Source organism: Ipomoea nil, unplaced genomic scaffold, assembly GCF_001879475.1.
Source record: "Ipomoea nil cultivar Tokyo-kokei standard unplaced genomic scaffold, Asagao_1.1 scaffold0813, whole genome shotgun sequence".
Taxonomy (NCBI): domain Eukaryota; kingdom Viridiplantae; phylum Streptophyta; class Magnoliopsida; order Solanales; family Convolvulaceae; genus Ipomoea; species Ipomoea nil.
The window spans coordinates 2,038,302-2,056,454 of NW_017617241.1; the positions used below are offsets into that span (position 1 = coordinate 2,038,302).

At 35.8% G+C, this 18,153-nt stretch overlaps 1 protein-coding gene across 3 annotated transcripts; it reads right to left on the reverse strand.

The window, feature by feature from the left end:
- Positions 1-281: 281 nt before the first annotated feature.
- On the reverse strand, positions 282-17,911 carry LOC109178237 (nuclear-pore anchor). Of its 3 annotated transcripts, none has more exons than XM_019327852.1 (48): positions 17,496-17,911; positions 17,231-17,377; positions 17,005-17,103; positions 16,584-16,712; positions 16,399-16,491; positions 16,242-16,307; positions 15,272-15,361; positions 14,994-15,071; positions 14,522-14,625; positions 13,373-13,493; positions 13,082-13,174; positions 12,778-12,826; positions 12,381-12,484; positions 12,191-12,259; positions 11,446-11,565; positions 11,245-11,349; positions 11,040-11,153; positions 10,855-10,933; positions 10,243-10,286; positions 10,087-10,160; positions 9,704-9,806; positions 9,447-9,581; positions 9,270-9,368; positions 9,107-9,148; positions 8,963-9,016; positions 8,487-8,666; positions 8,322-8,369; positions 7,835-7,882; positions 7,301-7,384; positions 7,157-7,231; positions 6,596-6,780; positions 6,409-6,511; positions 6,086-6,202; positions 5,610-5,702; positions 4,988-5,140; positions 4,844-4,897; positions 4,619-4,732; positions 4,273-4,350; positions 4,045-4,194; positions 3,884-3,955; positions 3,284-3,439; positions 3,139-3,192; positions 2,930-3,017; positions 2,781-2,857; positions 2,568-2,696; positions 2,179-2,283; positions 1,882-2,050; positions 282-1,772 (listed from the first exon to the last, which is right to left on the reverse strand). In XM_019327852.1, exons 1-48 carry the CDS (start codon positions 17,799-17,801, stop codon positions 475-477), a joined length of 6,147 nt encoding a protein of 2,048 aa, XP_019183397.1. In that variant the 5' UTR covers positions 17,802-17,911; the 3' UTR covers positions 282-474. The 3 variants fall into 3 exon arrangements, with proteins under 3 accessions (XP_019183397.1, XP_019183396.1, XP_019183395.1); XM_019327851.1 differs by having other exon boundaries at positions 7,301-7,387; XM_019327850.1 differs by having other exon boundaries at positions 7,301-7,390.
- Between the last annotated feature and the right edge of the window lie 242 nt (positions 17,912-18,153).

Consider the following 18,153-nt stretch of genomic DNA (forward strand, 5'->3'; position numbering starts at 1 on the left):
CTTGATTATTTAGTAGAATAATCTAAAATGAAACTTAAAGGTGACCAAATAGCATGTTTTGCAATAAAATTATACAAAAAAATCAATGAGTAAATACTCGCAAGTATTTGAGGTATTAACTAGGATGCCTTTACATCTTATATCATAATCTACCCAATCGTAAACAAATGTTAAACTAATGCAATCTACTTATGGATTACTTAAGATCTGGTATAGATTGTGATAACAGGATTTACCGACTCCAAAGGAATTAGGGCTAACCTGAAGTAGAGTGAAAACTGAAAGAAATAGAGCTAACTAGAATATAGTTAAATTCTGAAAGGTAAATATTTAATACTAAGGCTACAGACTCGAAGTAAATCAAAACCAAATTGTTCCGGTCCTTCCCAATAAAGGACCTCATCCGCCACACTTATTCACCATTTCAAGTCAGTGTGCCTGTTACGCACTGAAACATCCCATGATTTGCAACATTTAACCAGGTGTTTGCCCACGCCCACTACGCCCACCACGTACTTGACGACCTCGATGTAGTCTACCACGGGCCCTGGTCGGAGCAGAGGGGTGTGCAAGAGTAGTATGCTGTCCTTGTCTCTCCCTTGCCCTTTCCCTTGCCCTCTCCATCAAATTAATTGTAGTTGAGCTTCTGCTAGTAACAGTTGATTGCGTTGCTTCCTCTGTGTCTGTTGCAATACCCGGATTCTCTTCCTTCAAGTCCACAACAGGATTGTTGCTGGTAGATGGTTTCTCGCTAGTAGTCAGCGCACTTTCTGGGACCTGATCAGTTTCTGCCATGACCCGATCACTACCATCATTCATTTTGTCTTGAACTTCAACTAATTCTTCTCCTCCATCAGTCTTCTCATCGTCAAGAACACGAGAAGAATCAACCTCACCAGTTTCAGAGGCCAAACTAATAAAGGGATCTTCATCTACACCAGTCAAATTCTCAGGCGTTACTGTTTGTTCAGACTGGCCTTCAACATCTGGACTTCCCATTGACAGGTTACTACCACCTTCAATATCAGTAATATCTGCAACCAGCTCTCCCTCTTCCTTTTCACTTCCAGATTCTATTGCTGTCTGATGAATATCTTGTTGCACCTGAAAGTTCAATTGATCATCCTGTATAGCTGTTTCACCAGACCTATCCAAAATGTCATCTACCACATCACTTCTGTCATTCTGCAAGTTGGCCTGATTTATTGTATCTACTGAAACATCTTCACCCTGTTCCCCTCCAGACCCTGCTTCATCCTTTTCATCATCTTCCTCCTTAAAACCCTGGGTCAGATCTCCAACATCATATTCTTCAGTAGCAAGAACAGACTCAGGAACAAAATTAACCACAGATTTTACTTCACCACCCTCCTGTGAGGTTTCTGGACCCTTGGGCTTTTTCAGCACTGGCTGCACATGAGTGCTTGCTTCTTCTGAAGTCGGAGTTTCTTCTTGTAACTCTGAAGTAGACGTAGCAGATGGACGCTTACGAACAGATGGCTGAGATGTTGGCATGGGATTCTCTTGAGTTTCCACAGCATGAGAAGCCAAGGGCTTTCCACTGCTGGCAGTTGCATCCACTTCTTGCATCTCTATATCATCATGAGGCTCTTCAGGCTTCAGGATACGAGGTCGGACCAGCTTCCTCCCTGTTTTACGGGTTTCAGAGCTCATCTTTGACGACACTAATCTCTTCTCTCTTTCATCTTCTGTTTTTGTCAAACTGGAGATAGTCGACAAACTGGTTGGTAGCACTAAAGATACTGCAGGACCTAGAATATAAATCATGATATTTCTCAATGATTGGCAACTGAATAAAGTAGATAAATCAGAGGCAGTACTAATGAAAGATAAACAAGCAAAAATGCAGGCATATAGTACCACTTGATAATGAAATCTCTGGACCAGAAGAAATGTCTGCAGCAGTGGAAACTCCAGCCTCAATGCAAATAGGTTGAACAACTTGTTCAAAATTATTAACAGCCTGGAGATAAGCAGCAGTGAAGTCTGCTAATCGGGTGCCAGCAAGAAGCTGATCCACTGATGTACCCTAACAAAAGAAAATTCAGGCATTGACTTAACTCCCGAACAACTGGAAATCAAGTAAACAGCACTACTATCTTACATCAAGTAAACAGGAAATCACTCATTAAATTGGAGAAGAGAATAGCATTATACCTCAGACTGACCACCTTTGGGTTGCCTTGACTTCTCACCCTCATCTGTGAACATTTTAAGAGCCTGCTTATGCTTCTCAAGTTCATCTGTTAGCTTTGATTGTTGCTGTAATGTTGATAGGGAAATTTGATACAAATGTTAAAATTTTGACACAAGTGGCACGCATGCAACTTCAGTACTTTGACACATGGAGAGAAATGTTTCTGACTAAACAATAATTGCTTTAACATATACAGATGACTTTAGAGTGGCATCAGATTGAAGCCCATTGTAACAGCTTTCTCCATCAAACATGAAATTATATATATTTAAAAAAAAAAAAAGAGGATATGCAATGCGTAGAAACAAAGGAGACAAAATTTTATAGAAATTTGACTTCTAAGGTCTACCTGTTTGACAGTCTCAATGGACTCCGTACATGCCCTTTGAGTCTTTAAACGCCTTGCTTTTTCTGTCCTATGTTCTTCTTTTTCTCTCTTCAACTCCTCCCTGTGCCTTTCTAATGTTTTCTCCAACATCTTGAAAACAATTTTACCAGTGAATATTAGCAGTAAGAACAAAAACAAATAGTAGAATAAAAAGAGAGTTACCACCAAGCATACCTGTATTCTGGTATCTTTCTCCTTCTCCTTCTCTTTTAAAGCCTGTTCAGTAATAGCATCACCAACATTTCTTCTCCCTGTTCAGAAGCTTCAAAATAAGTATAAACATATGTGAAGTCCAATAACTCTCCAGATAAAACAACTCATACCTTGCCGAGCTTCTTCCAAATTCTTCAACAGAACTTGATTCTCTTTGTTCAGTTCATCTTTTTCCTTCACAAGATTCTCAAACTTCTTCTGCATATAGAGTGGTCATGGAAGAATCAGAAATAGGACTAACAAAAAAGATGACTTCACCACATGAAGAGAATATCAAATCATCACTGTGTAGGGTCTAGTTCTTTTACTACCCACAGACCTTATGTAGATTTGTTGACCTCTTCATTTTATCGAGTTCAGATCTTAAAGAGGCCTACATATAAAAATCACAAAGCATAATAAAGGATAAGAAAAGTATGACATATAATGATAGATAGTGCTTCACACTTAAAATAATCAAATACCTCAGCTTGCAAAAGCTCATTTATTCTAGACTCCCTCTGACTCAATTCCACTCTGTTCCTTGAAAGGTCTTGCTCTAGTTTTGATATCAACTCTTGCCTCTCAGAGACATGTTTCCTAATTTCCTCCAACTGATCATCCTTTTCCTTCAGAGTTTCCTAGAGGAAACCAGATAGTAAATATTAAAACGATGCAAGAAACATCAAAGCCAGACCAGATATGCAATAATGGGCAAATTAAATATAATAATATGTGATTATCAAATATATATATATATATATATATATATATATATATATATCCTTGCCAGGGGCAGGGCAGCATTTTTTAGTATAATGGCCGACATTTTCAATAATGTTATGCTTCATTCAGTTCACATTTAGAATTTTATTGTGTTATCATATTGAAATTGCGCATCAAGTAAAAGCTCCAGGCTACACAACTAACATCACTATCCTTCAAATGTTTCAGTCAAGGGCAAATCTTACAGCATGCCACAGCCCCAACCCAGGTGACCTCAGAAATGTATACCTTAAAGAATACATAAGCTACATAGAGAGGTGAATTTAAAACCAAATAGACTACTGCAATGCATGTATTACCTGCATCTGCCGAACAGCTTCTCTAACACGCTCATAATCTTCCACGTCAAAGCTCTTGCACTTCTCAACCAACTGCCGAAACATTCAAAGTGAGAAAGTCCTGTACTAAGGAAGGAAGGGAAGATGAGGGAAAAGAGGAAGGGAAGGGAAGAATTGGATACCTCATCGATCCTTTTCTCAAGATGCTGTTTCTCCATTCTTTGAATATCAGCCTCCTTCCTGAAAGCTTCCACCTCATGTTCTCTGTCCTTGAGGAACTTCTCAAGATTATCTGCTTCAGACCTTGCTTTCTGGGCAGTTTCACGGAGTTTCTAAGGCAAATAAAAAAGCGTTTTGAGTTGAAGACGGCCATTTATCTTCATATCTCATAGAGTTCAGAAAATTCAAACCTGGCACTCTTCAAAATTATGTCTGTTCTCCTCTCTAAGCTGCAAATTGCTCTCTCGAAGCAAGTTCAACTCTCTAACCTAGAAACACCAAATTGTAAAAACTAACAAGGCATGTGATAGTAATATATAGGTATACTATTGAAAGAAAATATACCAAAATACAACATTACAAATGGAAAATAAAAAATAACAAAACAGGAAAGCCATCCAAAGGTGTTCATTTTAAGAATTAATTTCCACAACAGTAACTCTAGACCAGAGCCATGATGATAACAATTGCACCTACCTACATAGACAGCATCCAGTGCAAGGGAAATAAGAATACAAGGGAAATATATCGACAAACCTGAAGCTGTAGGCCTTTAAACTCCTCTTCTCTATACAATAAGGCCTTAGAACTTTCCCGTTCAGCACGATATGATGCTTCTGCTGTCTCTGCTGCCTTAAGAGCATTCTCAAGCTAAAAATACCATTGTTATAATCACTCGACATTTATATTTTCAAAATATCAAGTAGGCAACTGCTCTGTGCAAAAACTCTGAAACCAAATGGAAAGATGAGAACACAATACCTGAGATTGCAGGCGGAGTCTTTCCTGTTTCAGCAATGAGATTTCTGTTTCTCCCTGTAGAAATCCAATTGCGGTTATGTTTTACAGATTATAAATGAAAAGTTATAAATAAATAAATAAATAAAAAGGTAAAAGTAAACATACAATTTCCTTTGATCTCCTTAAATAGTTAACAACATTCAGTAACCCATCATCAATTTCTGTAGCAGTGGTTCCAGAACTTATTCCAGCTGAAACACGATCCTTCTCGGCCTGCTTGATGTGAATAGCCTCGAGCCGGCTCAACAATATTTTGTTCTAAGGGATACACAATTCATCAATAAATATAATGGCACAACAAATGCCAAGAACATTAGATATAACTCCCTATATCCCTAAAGAAAGACATGATTAACAGACTACCACTGGTTAACAGTCCTAAAACTGAAATGAAGACAAGATTATGCTATGCAATGCCATATGTATCTTTCTTTTTTCTTCAAGTAGGGTAAATAGTATGTTATGCAGGAGACTTCCAAACAATTATGCAGTCGCATAAGTGTCTGGAAAGTTGCCATTGATGACTTTTATTTTCAATAACAGCCCATGGTAATTAATAGACTAACGAAACATATAATATGGCCCTATACTGTAAACATCTAAGATTACTATCATGATCCTACTGAAGAGAAGCTCAAATACATTAATCAAAGAGCATGCAGAACAATAGAGAAAATCCAACAAGGACCAATATACAAAAGCCCATAAATGACACCAGGTCCTTTACCTGTTCATTGACCTCATTGAATTTCTTATCAGCTTCACTTTTTAATTCTTCAAGCTCTTTCTTTTCTGCATCCCACTTAGCCTTCAGTTCAATCTGCTCAATTATATCGATAATAACATCAGATACAACTGGATCGAAGAAAACATATCTGAGTGACCTATTCCACTGCCCCTCCTTCCCCCACACACACACAAAACATGAAAAAATAACAAATAAAGGCATATAAGAAACCACAGCAAACATTTACACCACTATACCAAATTGAATGACCAAAAATTAAGTCCTGAAAATTAAAATTTTGCTGGATATGAACCCCCTTGGTCTACAAAGTCAAATCTTATAGAAGTGCACTTAGAGGAATTGTTATCTATTAAAAAGTGATATACATATCCAGCCCATAGACTCGGGTCATTCCCTGAACAAATGGAAAATCAAGAAAGGCCTGCATAAGAATTTGATTATAGACAAATATTTACATTTTCAGATTTGAGTGCATCTGACATCTTATGTAGCTCAGATGTTTCTTCTTGCAGCGAAGCCAAAGCTTGAGATGTTCTTGTCAACTCTTGAATAGTTTCTGACTGCAGAATTACCTAAACAAACAAACTGCCATAAGACCATAAAACACATACATTTTATTTATTATCAAAAAACCCTACATACAAAAGGATTTGATGATAGAAAATTTAAAGAAGCATGATTTAGTGGATATCTACCAAGGTCCAAGAATAAGGTCAAGATAATAAGCAACAGCATGCTTGGAAATTGCCAAAAATGCAAACAAAGTACTTGAGCAAACCTGTCTTTCATAATTAGCTTGAGCAGCTCGCCACCTTTGGTGCTCTTTCTCCAAATCATCTTTCAATGAAGAAATTTGTATCTCCATGACTCCAATTTGGGACCTATCAAAATATATGAAAGAATTTTTACATGCAAATCCAATTGAATTGACAATCCACAATATTTAATAATTAAAAGATGCTAACATCTTTAAACAACAATCTTCTTTAAGATGGGCAATTTCAGAAAAGGCAGCTGCAAGTTCCTCGTCTTTTCCAGCATTTGCAGAAGCAGCCTCCTTAGTCCTCAAGTCACATTCACCTTCAAGTTCCTTAGCCCGCTTTCTAAGCAATAAAATTTCCTCTTCAAGAGAATTCTTCATGTTATCAGCCTGGTGAATATATGAAGTGAAAGAAACGAATTCATGAGGGGCAATTGCACTGTGAACTCTACAAATATCAGCATTTCATTATTTCACTTGCTTCCATTAATGATGCAAAAATTAGCAAATTAAAGAATTTTATACACGAGTTTCAACTTAGAGGTGCCATTAGTTTCTTCTATGTTAAACTCATGGAAGACGGAGTTGATTGGAAAAAAATTAATGAGAGGTTTAACAGAGAGATCCCATTAATTTCTTTTAGGTCAAGACCTGGAAAGTAAAAATGCTATAAAAGATCTCGCTGAAATTCTTTTATATGCAATCTACTGTTTTGATGATTCACCCAAAATCTTCATTTTCAGTGGAAATATGAAATTGCAAATACCTCAACTTTGAAGTTCTCATGAGAGAGTTCCATCTGTTTCAATGCCTCTTCATTTGCCTGAGCAATGCTTTTATACTGCAATAACAGCGGAATTTAAGCACTGAAGTAATACAAAAAGCAAATTAAATAACATAGAATACACACCTGCAGCATATGATCCTTGCAAAACTTTACTTCTTCTCTCAAATTTTTTATTTCCTCTTGGGCAGTACACAGGTCCGCAAAAATCTTCTTCTTTTTTTCAATTACACATGTTAAAAGGTTTCAAACAAATGAGTTATTCTTGAAGCCAAAAAAAGAACATAAATATAGTATTACTTCTTTCCCTGTCTTTGAAAGATTAGTCAACTCCACAGTTAGAAGAAGTCATAATTTTGATATATGATACTGCTACAGATAATCAAACATGTTGAAAGTTGAAACTATGAACATAATAAGATATTATAAACCCCCAACCCAACACACGCCCAAATGCATGTTTAATAGCTAACAGGACAAGTACATGTTACGATTAATCCATTATCAGAGCACACACGCAAAAGCTACAGAGTACATAAGAGATAGTCAGATAGATAACTGTTATCAACTTATACTCCATCATTGTTATTATCCCATATGATAAACCCCCGTAAAGAAAGAACCACTCAAAAGGCACAGACATGCAGTTGGTGGCATTACCTCACTAGAAGAGGATGAAGGACCACTTCCACCATTTATGTCAGAGATCTGCAATACAAAACATGTCACTGAGAAAAAAAAATACTAAAGAAACTGAAGATACAATGAAAGATGCAAAACAAAAGCTGTTATGAGGTTTATACAACTCTGTGATGTAACACAAACCCAGAGAGGAGAATTAAAAGAAAAGTAGATCAATTATAACATCATAATGACACACACAAATAGCAAGAGCAAATATAGGTGGTAAATTTGCCTTCAACTTCAGCTATAATAATATAAATAAAAGCATAGCACTTTGTGCAAGGAAAATATCTTCAACTTTTTATTCCAGAAAACAATGACACTCAATAACTTACAGATAAAGCCTCTATGGATATGAGAATACATAGAAAGTAAAACTGGCAAGCAGAGGCACAAAAATAAATAAATAAATAAAACATCATATGAAGAATAACACAACTAGTCCAAGCAGTACTAAAATTACCTTAGTATGTGAAGACTGCAATTTTTCTTCCAAATCAGCAGCCCGTGCCTGGATAAAGGAATAGCATTAGTGTCACAACATAAAAAAATGTCTGTGATAAACAGCAGGCACAAATAATTATTTTGAACATATGAGATAGGCAAGAGCAATCATCATTAGATAAACCTCTGCAACAGCAGCCCTAGACTCGACCATAGATAGGGAATGCAAGGTGTTTGCCAATTCCTTTCCCATTTCTTCAACTTGTCGCAGTGCACTCTTCAAATCATTTTCCCGCACAAGTGTAAGATTTCGGACATTATTACGCTCTTCTTGCAACTCTTTCTTAGCTTCAGCCCATTCTTTCTGCATTATTTACCAAAATAAATAATATGCTAAGAGATATATGCAAATAATTATTGACAACGACTTCTCCAAAGAGATGGAATTTTTCTTAGCTTCAGCCCATTCTTTCTGCATTATTTACCAAAATAAAATAATATGCAAAGAGATATGCAAATAATTATTGACAACTTTTCCAAACAGAGCGGAATTTTTCTACATACAACTATACAAGGCACTTAACTCAAGCTATCATCTTTCCCATTATTTTGTGTTTAATGTTTCATCTGTTGGTTATGTTGATTATCAGAATAGCATACCTCAATGTGCTTAATATATTCCTCTTGCTTTCTCCTCTCAGCACCCCTAGCCTCCTGCCATAGCAAAAAGTAAATGTTACTTTCATAATCTTACAATTGCCAACCTAAAAAACAACTACAACAGCATCACAAATAAAAGACAACCTCACGAACTTCCTCAGTGCTTTGAATAGTATCTAAACTGGCCTGCAGATAACCACATTTAGTCACCAAATGACCACAAAGTCCAACTGCTACACCACCGTAACACCCCACCCCCAAACCAAGAAGTGTCAAAAAATAGGAGTTAATAAAACAAAAACTGAACCTGCAAACGGTGAACCCTCTCAGATAAACTACGAACTTCATCCGACGCTCTCTTTTCTGAACTAACCAAAATTTCCTTCTCGTGCTTAAGAATTGAAACCTGTGTAGGAGAAAAAAAAAAAAAAAGGTTAATCTAACCATGACATTATGTTTCCATGGTAAGTTCCAAAAATCTCACCTCCATTTTTAACTTTCTTGAAAGCTCCTCAGCAGCAGTACATGACTCAGAGTTTTCACGCAGCTTCTTTTGGTAGTCAACAATCAACTGTGAGAACTCCACATTTCTTGAAAGGACAGCATTGTGTTCCTCTCTCTAACATGTAAAAATATGTTAAAAGGTTAAAACAGCACCTTAAGCCTTATTCAGAAACAAGTACTGTCAAAATCCCTAGAAGTGGAAATAAAGTAGGACACATTAAAGGAAAAAGATCTCACCATGTGTTCAAATTCTTTCAGAAATCTATCAAGTTTCCCCTGTGCAAATTGTGCTTCCAAAGCTGATTTGTCACGCTCTGATCGTAAAGATATGACTTCACTCCTAATAGGAAAACAAAGATATAACTATATAAGCAGCAACTTTTAAATAGTAGAATATAGCAGATGGATGATGATAAGTATGGCCAAAAATCAAAATTTGAGTGCTCGCAAAACTCAATGGATGAATACAACAACATAAATAACAATTCAGGAACAACAATTATCAAATTGATGACCTCTTTCTCCTAAGCCTCAACATCACCATCAGTACACACTACAAACAATGTAAAACCCTATCACTAAAAGAAACTGAAATACAAATTAAAAAGTAAGTTGTATACCGTAATTTCACCAGTTCATCTTCAATGCACTTAAGACGCTCTAGTTTATGCTCTTGTGCCTTCTGTGACACCCCCTGCATGCTTACACCAAATCCTGAGCGTTTTTCCAGTAAGTAATAAAATCGTAAATATTTGGTCTTATCAAATTTCTCATACCTGGGACGATTCAGTCAAAATCATCGTTTCTGTCCTTTGAACCTCTATAACAAATAAAATAGATTTTACTTACTGTCATGACATGAAACTAGCAACCCCATGAAGGAGAACAATCTGTGAACCTCAGGAAATGGCAAGTAACTACACCACTTAAAAGAGAAGTAACTTAGGGAATAACATTTATTCCCTGTCACAAATAAAAGATACTACTTTGTATTATGTATTTATGTCAAACCATGCACACGGTTTTCAAACACAAAGCATGCCAACTCACCCATGTTTCTCAATTCACAAAACTTGAATGCACAGCACCCATTGAAAGGTTTGAGTTTCACAAAAATAAAAATTGCTATTAAGAAAATTCAGCTTTCAAGATAAATCCTATTCACCTAATCAGAATATAAAGCATGCCAACTCACTCATGTGTTTCTAAATTCAGTAAATATGAATGTAAAGTAACCATTGAAAGGTTTGAGTTCACAAAAACAAAAATTGCTATTCAATTGAAAATGATCAAGAAAATTCAGCTAGCAATAAAAACCCTATTGGGGCAGATTGTGAAATATAATCCAAGCCAGGGAATATAAAAGATTGCTTGCGAATGGAGAAAACCTGTTGAATCTTGTGGAGATTTCCTATCAGAAGTCCGAAGCCTATGTTCCTCTTCATATAACTTTTTGTACATCGCCACCTAATTTTAATAAAGTATTAAAGAATCAAATAAGTCAAATAAGAAAAGAAAGAAAGCAATGACGCTAGAAACTACATCAGCCAATTTAATCCCTTAACAAGCTTACAGATGTATGAAGTGACTCAACCATACGCCCTTGCTCATCAGCTCTTGCTAAAATTGCATTTACTTTGGACGAAGCATCATCAATTTGTTTCTGAAGCTCTTTTTCAAACTTATCCTGAAAGTCACAACAACCTGTAAGCAGAATATCTTAAAGTCTTCCAAGTTTCCAATTCCATTTAATGCTGTATGAAAAAGTTTTTAAACACCTTCCACTCTAATTCTGTGGTTTCAATCTGATAAGTAAGGTTGCGAACAAGACTCCGTAATTGGGCATTCTGTTCAACTAATCCACTTATATCCTTGAAGCTCAACTGAAAGGTATTGATTCAAGCACATATATTAAATAAAATATGAATTTTCAAACAATAGGACTTTGGGCTTACATACTACTTTAAGAAAACACATACCAGACTTTCAGCATTATCAACATCACTTTCAGCAATAGCCATATTCTCATAGACATTTTTATGCTCCACTGACCCACACCGGAGTTGTATATCACGGCACTCCTTCAAAAGCAAAGTAACCTACAAAAAGAGTAGCAAAATGAAAACTTTTAAGAGTGTTCTAAAACAAGGGGCCATCTTTTGTGAGATGAATAAACTGTCTCACATCAATGAGATCACTTGGGCAATTCGGTATCCTACACAGATTCAGCATAAAATTTCCGAAAAAAGACCAGGTATGATAAAAAAGAAAAAGCCCTTGTGTATCAGTTCATTAAACATAGGCAGGCAATCCAGAAGAGGGATGAGCTCCTATGATGAGATGATAAACAGTACTCAATCCAATAAACCTAAAACATTATATCCATCCCTATACTTTTCCAGCATGATGATACAAAAAGGTTTCCTTTGTGTAACCTCTACTGAAAATCCAAGCAAAAGACTACAGAATCAAGCATTAAGAATTATGACCATAAAGCCAAAAAAAGGCCTCCATAAAATGCATATACTAATATTTAAGAATATTAAGAAAAGAGTTCCAAGTTCCCAAATTTACTCTCAAAACTATAATACAAAACAAGAATATACTAATATTTAAGAATATTAAGAGAAGAATTCCAAGTTCCCAAATTTACTCTCAAAACTATAATACAAAACAAGACAATATAAAAACGACCCAGAAAAAATATTTTCCTGTAAATCAAACCTGCTTTTGGAGGTCAAGATTCTCTCTCTGAGCTACTACGTAGTCACGCTCACATCTTCGCAAATCAGCCTAAGAAAAATTAATATCATACACAAGGACCAAGCAAAAGATTTTATAATATATATATATATATATATATATATATAATACTTTAAAAAAAAAAAAAAAGACAAGGGGAAAAGGGAAAAACCTTTAATTCTTCAATTTTACTCTCTAAAGTGGCTTTTTCAGAAAGAGAATGCTTCAGCTTTTCATCTAGTGCAGAGTATCCCTCCACCAACCTTTCATGCTCCTCTGCAAATAATAAAACATAAGTGCAGTGTTGGAAAACCCTAAACAAGTTGTCTTAACTTAAAATCACATTGCACGCATATTGTATCCTTCCCTTCCTTCCAAGTCTGCAATGTCACAGCTCAACAGATGAATCAAAAAATTCATGTAATTACTGAAATTTACCAAAAGTTCCAGCTTTTTTTTGAAGTTCATCGTTAGTTATAGATAGATTTGAGCTCTAAGTCATGTGATAGAAATATAGAATGGGATAGAGTAGCATCATCTCTTACTAGGGAACCAGAAAAATCACATACCCCGTTCATCCAAAATGATTCCAGCTTTCTCCTCAATTTCATGAAGTACCTGAAATCAACATATACATCCATTTAATCCAAATCTATACTCCAACTCCAAGCAAACAAACATATTTTACTTTGAACAGAGTGGCATCAAGATTAAAGGAAAATTTAATTAAGATAGTGGAATACCCAAAAATACAGTATATGAACATGTAATTTTGCACAATGGTATGCTCTAAAAATGTTATTAACATGACATTTATATAAACAACATTATGATTAACAATACATAAGCAGTACAGAGTTCAACAACATATACCCGCTCCAAGATAGCTTGAGATTGTTTTCTCCCAAGTTGCTCATGACGCAATGCATCAACAGCTTCCTGATATTTCGTGTAAATCTTGACCAGCTTAACAAATTGAATGAAAATTCCTCGAGTTAGGAGGTTGCAAGAACAGAAATGTGAAAAATTACTGTACTTAATTCAGTTTGTCAAAAAGGAATCTGGATTTTGTTAACTTCTAGGTTAGGGTGCATAAACAGGGAGAAGAATTCCAAGAGAAGCATTGAACGAAATAATAACAATAGATGTATTAACAGAACTCACACTCCAACCATCACGAAGAAGTGATGCAGCCAATGCTGTTCCTGAAACACCAGCTGGAATACTGGGTACAAGCCAGCGATCATCTTCAATCATCTCGGTTGATGAAACCGAGGGCACAAACCTGTCATTATTCAATATTTTGAAACCAAACAGTGAGGACCAAGGAAATGCACATAAATGTATTAGCAAATACCAGACATTCGCTGACATTTAACTATTCTTTATTTGATAACAGTTTCCCTAAGTTGTCCTAATGAGAAAGGTAGAAAGGGAAATTTGCAACCACAATCATCTTAAGTGGAACTAGACTAATGGCACTAACTGGAAGATAAGTACTAGTCTAGTACAGCTCCTTTGTTGGTAGTTTGGTGATTTTGGCTGGGGAGGAGCAAGATGGCATAGCTGCTGCCTGCTGGGGATTCCCTACAAAAATTGATTACATAGATACCAAGAAATTGTAATTAGTAGGTGGTTCTTGAAACTACCAACCTCCATCAGGGCCCCACAAATGCTCTCTTGTTCCTCTCCAGCCACAAAAACCAAAACAAGAAAGCAAGAATAACGTGCTTCATATACAACAGATGCCGTTTATATCGTTCTGTCTCCTTAACAAAATGGTTTAAGTTGATACCAAGAGATTGTAATTACAAATCTTCCATCTAAAAGTCTTCCTCCATGATCATCTTTAGTCTTATGGGTGTGTTACCTAACTACTCAAATAACATATAGTGAAATATAGTCAAAGTTGGCTACATTTCATTCTATTAGGCACTAAAACCAATCATCTACAAATGAGCTAGCAAATCTTTCTTTAGTTCCATCTCAAACGAGAGAGTATTTTTCTAAAGAGTCAAAAATGTTGACTAAAAGTATCAAATACAAATATTATCGATTTCATCCTCTTTATAGGAGAATGATAAGCTCCAATTTGGATGCTCATCCAAAAATAAGGAGCACATTTTAACCTGTTTTTTGTGCAAATCAAATTGCAGAAGGATTTTTTAAAAAATACTTCATCAAACATTTTACATGCAAACACTGGCGGCGTGGATGATATAGGATTGGAAAATGAAACTTTAACAACAAAGATTGGAGAAATGATGGACTGGCTAAGTAACCAATGATTTAGAAAGGGAAAAGCAGACTTACAATTCTGTACTTAAACTACTCAGAGGCATTGTTTTACTCTCTACCTTGCTTTTTTCCAACTCTGCTTCACAAGTTACAAGTTTTTCCTTTAAAGATGCAAGTGCCTACTCCATCCAGACAAATAAAACTGAAGTTAAGAAATGACAGAAATAGTACCTTAGCAGCTTTTATTCTATAAATTTAAATCTTAATATGCCTTTGCCTTTCTTGATTTTTTTTCCCTATTCTTCTAAAATATGCATGGTAAAAATTAGCATCTTCATGTGAGAGCCCTGCCACCCAATTTTTAATACCAATCTAAATATTGTTACCCTTACAGCAGAAAAATACAAACAATTCATTGTGAGTGTTTCACTTATCACTTAGTATACTAAATAAAACTGAGGAAAACAAGTATTTAAGCTGGAAAATTATGAATCATCTTATCAATTACCAGTCATGTTAAAAATGCCCTTTGTAAGACATGGCATACCTCTTCTAATTCTTTCCTTGTTGAAACTTCCTTCTCAAGCTTCTCTTTATAGTCAGTTTCAATTTGGTTTGAATGAGCCTAATTAACAATAGCAGTAATAGCCAATTATATTAGAAAAGGTCTCACATAAAGCAAAACAAATGTGAAGGATAGCACTAATATAATAAACAAACAAAGGTTAACTGGCCTCATTAGACCCGTAGGAAGGCATCACAAAGCCCATCATCTTGCTTCTACTATGAGTTTCATTTAAATAACCAACTGCAAAGCAAACTCACTTCCAATGCCTTAATCACGCTCTCAAGTTCCCCTGCCTTTTTAGACCACTCCTCCGAGCTCTCTTTATATAGTTCCACAAGCTTGTTTAACTACATGAATTAGGAATGTTAGGTACAGATGCAACCTGCAACTTTAAGTCCATCACACAGCATGCAAATATGATCTCTTTATTGTAAAATGGTGAGTGCTGCAGAACCCTTATCTAACAGTAGAAGAAAATTCATAAATCATACTTCACGTAAAACAGCCAAACAGGGTTGAACCTAGTAATAACAAGCCAATCCATATCCCTATTAGGAGACAAGAAACGAACCACAATCAAAGAACAGAGGGAAAATAATCTATAATATATATTCAGCATATTTGAGTACTTTACTGAGTTAATAACAAGCCAATCCATATCCCTATTAGGAGACAAGAAACGAACCACAATCAAAGAACAGAGGGAAAATAATCTATAATTCAGATAAAACTACTTCTCTCCAGGTGGCATTACAATTGTTGCATTGTATCTTTTTGATTGATATCTTTACAACTCTTATCTATACATACCAACATTTTACAATAAGAAGGCTGCACCCACTGATCCATGTCGTCAAAAAATTAACTAAAGAGGGAAATGAGTCTATGACAAGGCAAGCTACATGCCTACATTATATAAAGAAAACTTTCAGTGGACAACTACAATAGCTTCTAGCTGTAATAGACGAAAAGGTGGTATAATTGAATGTCTAATAAACCAAACAAAGTGCAGGTATTAAGACGGGGAAAAAACATTTAATGCATTTCCTATCTGAGGATGATTAAGAGCTACATGCATCGGAATTTATGCCAAGAAAAAGTTTATGGCCACAGAAGTATATTCTAAAGCTCTGTGTTCACCAGCTAAATGCTTTTTTTTTTGTGAATTAATTACTTTACTCGTGAACTTAAGTATAAAAGAGGATAGAAAAAATATAAAACACTTACAGTAGAAATCTCAGCAGATGATTGTTCCTCTGTCCTAGAAGCTGCATCCTTTGATGATAACAGCTCCTTCAATTATGTAATGAAGATACAAAAATTATTAGGAAACAAATGGATCAACCAGGAAAATAAATAACAAAATGGAAACTAACAGACAAACCTGCTCCAAGGACGACAACTTCGACTCCAGCTCCCTTACTCTGTCCTTATACCATGTCAAAGAGCTAGAACTTTCACTGAACTTCCTCTCTACCTGAATTTGTCAATACATTCATATCAGTGATGTTGTGTGGGTGAATCAAAGAATAAATAGTAGGCATGACATGCTCTTCAATACCAACTTACATCAGAAAGTTTAACAGACATGTCTGCCTCAAGTTTGGAATGAGTTTTACGAAGGTTTATGAGATCATTGACTTTGGTAGTTAACTCGTCATTAAGCCATGTGTTATGCCTCTCAATTAGTTCCTTCTCCTGCTTGAATCCACGGTGAAAACAGAAATTCAAGAATTTCATAAATGCATCAAGAATCAAAGCAGGGAATGGGTAAGAAACACCAGCAAGCAGTGTATAGGAAGTAAAAGTGTTACTCCATAATAGTTATTTTCATTGAGAAGAACAAGGATATCTGGGTAAACAGGACAAAGTATAAATTTTACCATCATTTATGAAAAAAGAAATTATCATTAGAGAAATAAACATCCTGAGTTAAAAGCCAGATGGGGTGACATGTAAGTGACAGCTAAGAGACTAACTACCACTGTACCTGCAGAAGCTGTGAACAGGAAGCTTGAGAGCGAGCTAATTCAGACTCCAAGTCACTTAATCGTGCTTCCTTTGATGCAGCATTATCAGATAAAGTGACCTTCAAACAATGATATTCATAAAATGAATACACTAATAATTATTACAGTACAGAAATTCAATTATAGACAGATGGGATACAAAATATGTAGATAGGGTAGTAGTAATCAGAGAGGTACTGTACATACTATCTTATCGAGATAGCTTTTGATGGTGGCATTTTTCTCACTGATCTCTAAATCCTTGTTCTCCAACAATTCCATCAATTGCCTTTTCGATTTATGAAGCTCGGATACCTCTGTAGACAAGCGTTCAATCTCCCCATCCTTGCCAATCTTTTATGGTCCCGGAAAAAGTAAGAAAATATGTCATTAGCAAATTTCAATGATAACTATGACATAAGTAAATAAATAATTACGGAGAAAAATAAGGAACATGGATAGTATTGTATACAGAAAGGAGGTGAAGCTGGTGCTTGTCGGCTTGGAGTTGAGCAAGTTCGGAGAGGCGTTGATCGAGAGAGGAGTTGAATTGGGATTGCTGAGATTGGAGAGCGGAGAATTCAGAAGAGAGAGAAACGTATTTCTGCTCGAGTAGGGAGCAGGTCTGTTCGGCGGTGATAGAGGCGGCATCGGCCTGAGCCTTCACCGTCTCCAGTTGGTTGTATAGCTGCCTGATGAATGCGTCAGCCTTCTCCGCAACCAAAATTGGGTCGTGAGAGCAACGCTCGAATTCCTCATCCGTCAAGAACAGAGGCATTTCCTTCCCTGGTTTTTCTTGTCTTTCTTCTTTGTCCTCCTTCCCCTATTATGTATTCTCTATCTCTGTAGTTGTAATTCTTTCAAAACCCTAACCTGAAAAGCAATGGTGAGGCTGGCATTTATGGGTGTCAATGTTATTTTTTGAATTTTTGTTTGTATTCACGAAAATGTCTTCTAAATTTGAGTTAATACCTTATTTGGTCCATTGATTATGTACACTTACTTAATTTTGTCCTCAACTTATTTGTTGAGAGACCAATTTAATAATTAATTCTTTTGTAATTGTTTTATATGTAAATTTTCCTTTTTAAATTTTTGAATTGTAAAAAAAGAATTACACCATGATCAAA

Excerpts from the sequence above, each read along its gene's own strand:
- LOC109178237 (XM_019327850.1), bottom strand. The coding sequence starts at position 17,801 with ATGCCTCTGTTCTTGACGGATGAGGAATTCGAGCGTTGCTCTCACGAC. Across the intron at positions 9,582-9,703 it reads TGAAAGAATTTGAACACATG|AGAGAGGAACACAATGCTGT; the intron begins GTGAGATCTTTT and ends TTTACATGTTAG. Across the intron at positions 1,773-1,881 it reads AGAGATTTCATTATCAAGTG|GTCCTGCAGTATCTTTAGTG; the intron begins GTACTATATGCC and ends TTTATATTCTAG.